The sequence below is a fragment of the Monopterus albus genome, unplaced genomic scaffold, assembly GCF_001952655.1.
Source record: "Monopterus albus unplaced genomic scaffold, M_albus_1.0 scaffold209.1, whole genome shotgun sequence".
Lineage (NCBI taxonomy): Eukaryota > Metazoa > Chordata > Actinopteri > Synbranchiformes > Synbranchidae > Monopterus > Monopterus albus.
In genome coordinates, this window is record NW_018128089.1 from 893,381 (window position 1) to 898,617 (window position 5,237).

The 5,237-nt window shown below is 39.9% G+C and overlaps 1 protein-coding gene across 1 annotated transcript in view; it reads right to left on the reverse strand.

Annotated features, from left to right (window-relative positions):
- The window catches only part of uap1l1 (UDP-N-acetylglucosamine pyrophosphorylase 1 like 1), a 7,676-nt gene that overhangs the window by 493 nt on the left and 1,946 nt on the right, over positions 1-5,237 (reverse strand). The window contains exons 2-7 of the mRNA XM_020618666.1: positions 4,511-4,715; positions 3,241-3,416; positions 2,959-3,131; positions 2,152-2,345; positions 1,189-1,329; positions 896-1,081 (exon numbers count right to left, since the gene is read on the reverse strand). Coding sequence (XP_020474322.1) covers positions 896-1,081; positions 1,189-1,329; positions 2,152-2,345; positions 2,959-3,131; positions 3,241-3,416; positions 4,511-4,715 — 1,075 coding nt within the window. The remainder of the gene's footprint in view (positions 1-895; positions 1,082-1,188; positions 1,330-2,151; positions 2,346-2,958; positions 3,132-3,240; positions 3,417-4,510; positions 4,716-5,237) is intronic.

Consider the following 5,237-nt stretch of genomic DNA (forward strand, 5'->3'; position numbering starts at 1 on the left):
AGAAACACACACACACACACACACACACACACACACACACACACACACACACACACACACACACATTTTTAATTTACAAAGACAGACTAGGGGGGAAAAAAAAAAAATCATATTCTCAGTACATTATTCTTCTCATGTATATATTGAGAAAAAAAAGTCAGAACTCATTTTTTATAATGGCCCTAATCCTCGTCCATAGATTATAGACTGTGTCAGTGTCACACTTCTGGAAACCAAGGCTTTGCCAGCTGATATCCAAACACTGACAAATGATGGCTCCACTAGCTACTATGACCTATGATCAAATGAGTGCAGCATTGCTATGGATACACTCTTGGCAGGACAAATACAACAACTAATTTAATAGTTAAAAGATTAGTTCAACATTTCAGGAAGTACATATTACATCTACCTATAGGTGACAAATGAAAGGACAACCCAACACAAAGTGTCTCAGTAAGGTGCTGGGCCTTCACATGCCACCAGAACAGCTTCAGTGCTCCTTGGCATTGACTTTCCAAGTCTCTGAACTCTAGTGGAGGGATGAACACCATTCTTCCAAAAGATAGTCCCTCATGTGACATTCTGATGGTAGTAGAGACACTAACACATTGCTCCAAACTCTCCCATAGTTGTTCAACCCAGTCAGTGACCCCCCCTGCATTGTGGATGGGGGCACTGTCTTCCTGGAAGTGGTTTTTCCTTTGATTTGTCACTTGTCTGTATTTACATTCTTGCAAAAAGTTAGATGATAGCAATACCACTGTCAAATCTATTCATTAAATATGAAGCTAAAGCTAGCAAACAATTAATTTAATTTAGTATAAAGATAGCAGGGTTCAGGTTTTGACATTATATGTTGTTGCAGGGTGTATACAGGAACATTTCTTCTGACCTGGTTGGCAGAGAAAGAGCATTCCCCTGTTCATCCAGCAGCGTGGCTCCAGCAGCCATGGCCCAGCGGCAGTGCTGAGCCAGCAGGGAGTTCCTGGTTGTGGTCGGGCTGTCTGTGGCTGCCCCATCTGCATTTTTCAGGGGGGAAAACTCATCCTCTCTTACAGCCTCAAACACAACAAAGTTCCTTCCAAAGACAAAGGGCAAACATTTTTAACTGTTACAAAATAAGGCTTTATGTCATTTTATGTGCAGATGTCAATAGCTGAAGACAATATATTAAATCGACAATACCTTGAGAATGGAAAAACGTCAAAGACAAACTTCTCCATCTTAATGCCATTGGGTGTGCTGGGTTTAACTTGATTGCCACAGGTGTCCACAAAGGACACCTTCTTGATTGCAACATGTTGTTTCAACTGGCCTTCAAATTTTCTGAAACAAAGAAATCAAAAGTAGTTTCAGAGGACCAAACACACAAAGGAAGTATATACACATGATTTATGCTCTGGGGGACATGAAGTTCTACAGCTTGGCCATGGACACCTGGACATTAATTTTTGTTGTTTTCGAGATATCTTGCCAGGGACCGAAGGGTTAATAAAGTGCAAACTTAGGCCTGATGGTGGCGCTATAGAATAGGTCAGGGAGTCTCCAAAAATATGTGTCAGCCTGGGATGTAGTAGTCAGAATATTTTGCTCTGTACTAAAGCCTTGGATGGAAAGAGACTCACACAGCTTGCACTAGACAAAAATGACACTGGTTTTTCACATTATTCTAGGTTATTATAAAACAATTTATGAACAGCTGCATGGGTAAGTTCACAGGTATCATGAGTGTACTTTTTGTACTTCCTCCATTATTAAGGGGAATATACAACACACAGCCTGGTCAAATAGACTAACCTCTCTAACCCCGTGTTATTTTTTTATTTCAACTTAAAACACAGCACCCCAGACTCTCTCATAGGTGTTCAGCTGGGTTGAAACATGGCGACTAAAGGCCATAGTATATGATTCGCATCATTTTCATACTATCAAACCACTATGGATGTGGGCAGTGTCATCCCAGAAGAGACCACTCATTTAGTCAGGTTTTTCCTTTTCCTATAGCTTCTAGATGTTTCCATGAACTACTTTTCACCCCCTAGTCTGAAGTCATTTTCACTCAAATCAATCTAATCTCACTTGCTGTGACTTTTGTTTTACCTCAAAGATTTTTCAAATACATTCAGCATGTGACGGTAAAGCTCTTACTCTGCTACATCCTGCAGGAAGGTCCTGGTAAAGAAGTGATTACAGATGTTTCCAGCATTATAGACCAACTCTCCTTCAGGTCCTTGGAGCTCAGCTGTCTCTGGCTGGACCTCGCTGTATTCAACCACCTGGGCAACACCTTTCACAAAGCAAACCACACCTACTGGCTCAGCAGGATCCACCTTCTCCACCACCTGATACATGAGAAAAGGTGAGACGCGATATGGAAACTGGAGTCACAGTTAGAACATTATGGGTAAAGCCCAATTACCTTAATTGCATCCACATTTTCCTCACTTGTGTTTTAGTAAGACATAAGGAAAAGGCGCAGCAGGGAGTAACGTTTTTAAATTTCAAGGCTGGTGCCCATATAAGCTGCATCTCAATTCAGGGGCCACGTCCTTAAAAGGACACGGCCTATAAAGGCGTGGCCTCTGTAGCCATTGTAGACTGAAGGCCCGACCATGGGGTTCAAATGCAGCCTTGGCAATCTAAATACACCATTTTCTCAACAGACATTTTGATGTGTCATAGCAGGAAACCCACACGTTGTAAATAACAGTGATGGCTCTGTTCTGTGACCCACTAAGCGACTCCACTGAGCCAGCACCTCTTTCACTGAAAGAGAAACATGCTATACATAAACAAATGAAAAAAGGCAGGCCCCTGGTTCCACCACTTTCTTTAACACACATGAAACCGATCTCGAACTTCTCACCTCAATCTCAGAAAGAATGCAAATAACTGTCATGCTACTTCTTTAACTCACTCTTGTACAACTCTCACTACTGTACAACATTCCTTTACCTTGTCTCCACAGTCAGCCCCTTTGCTCACACAGAAGCCGATGAACACAGGGTCGGCCATCTTGACCAGGATGTTGTCTACACCGTACACATGCAGGTACTCCACCCCCCTCTTCTTCATGTCTTCAAGCACCTTATTGTCCACCAAGGCCTGGTACAGACCACCATTACCATCTGACAGAGTGGAGACATTGTGAAACAAGGATCATTCCCTCAAACTATCCTAAACACACATCTGTGATATTTGTGCCTGGGTTTTCCGAAATTGCTGATAAGTACGTACCGGGGGCCATTGCTATCTTCCCTTTATCCTGCAGGATGACCTTTCCATCAAAGGTCACTGCTGGGATCATCCTTTGCTCAAACATAATGATGTTAGATGGCTCCAGACCAAAGTAGTTGTTCTCCTTGAAGAACATCTCAGTGGGAGCCAGAGTGAACTCACTGGTCATTATATACCTGAGAGGTGAGAGAAAAAAGGTTTAAAGTTGTATTTACTCTCTACAGTCTTGGTGACATTATTACTCTACAATCTTGGTGACATTATTAATCTTCAGACTTCATCAAGTTTAATCACAGAGTCAAAAACAGAAGAAAAAAAAGTTTAACATTTCTTAAAGCTGCATTGATCAATATATTTATATTAACAGCAGATTATATCAGTGCTTGTATGTGAATGGGATCACTCCTAAGAGTCATCAACTGGTGACAGGTATCCTCAACTTTACAGGCTTTTTAAAACATCTACAGTCTTGGTGACATTATTACTCTACAATCTTGGTGACATTATTAATCTTCAGACTTCATCAAGTTTAATCACAGAGTCAAAAACAGAAGAAAAAGTTTAACATTTCTTAAAGCTGCATTGAAAAAACAAACAAAACAAAGAAAAAACACCACCTGTCAGTTAACAACTAGATTGTGAATATAGTGGAGCGTTTCATTTTAATTTTTATATTTATTTACTTTTAATGTTATCAGAGTCTCCAGAATTTGTCTCATTTATGCATTTATGAGTGAGATGATGAGTCAGTTTCTCCAGTGGGAGAAGAGTCACATGTTGATCATGGGAACAAGCCAAGCAGACCACCACAGCAAAAGGTTCTGGTGTCAGTATCAAAAGCTCATTGTTTTACTTTTCTGGCCCTGAAAATAAATTTCCCCTTTTGGTTCACACCCCGACTCTCATCAGCATTTTCAGCTGCAGCAGGCAACTGTTTTCAGTATATATAAAAAAAAAACTAAAACAAAAAAAAAAAACACCACCTGTCAGTTAACAACTAGATTGTGAATATAGTGGAGCGTTTCATTTTAATTTTTATATTTATTCACTTTTAATGTTATCAGAGTCTCCAGAATTTGTCTCATTTATGCATTTATGAGCTAAAATAAAAAATTGATATTTTTCTTTGGTGTTGATGGATTCCTAAACCTAAAAGGAGAGTGAATAATGGTGAACAGGAACACTCCAAGTGAACAGTAATGTGGCTGTGTCTGCTGGAGGTGAAAATAAGCAGTGACTTTGGCATAAAAGATCTATCATATAATCTTACCATGGAACAGTGCATTTTGAGCCATGCTTCACATCTGCTAGCTCCTGGATTTTGTGAATGCGCTCGGCCTGAATCTGATACAAGGTTTTGCCACTTGGTAGTCCAACATTATACATGCCTTTGGGATACAGCACACCGAGACGGGTTCCCTGACCGCCGGCCAAGAGCAGGACTCCAACTCGATTTTCTGATATTTGCAATAGCCCTGTTGAAAAAAAGAGTGGCAACATACGCAGCACTGAGATGCATGTTGGCGAACTTTATGAATTGGTAATCAAGTCCACAGCTTTCGCAACCACTGTGTGTTGTTTGTATAACTGAAACAGTGTATGTTTACTGTATGTTAAAATAGCTTACTACAAATACTGTCCAAAAATGAAGAAAAAGAAACATGAAGAGAATCCATCACAGGACATCATTATGTGATTGCAGCTGTAAACACAGACTGATTTGAAAACCCTGCACTACACTGAAACACAGTGTTGAGCAACAAAGACAACAACAGATGAACAAATGATATGTACATTGGGGCAAATAAGTATTTGATACACTGCCAATTTTTCATGTTTTCCCACTTACAAAGAATGGACAGATCTGTAATTTTCATCGTAGGTACACCTCAACTGTGAGAGACAGAATCTACAAAAAAATTCCAGAAAATCACATTGTTAGATTTTATAATAATTTATTTCCATTTTGTTGCATGAAATAAGTATTTGATACAATA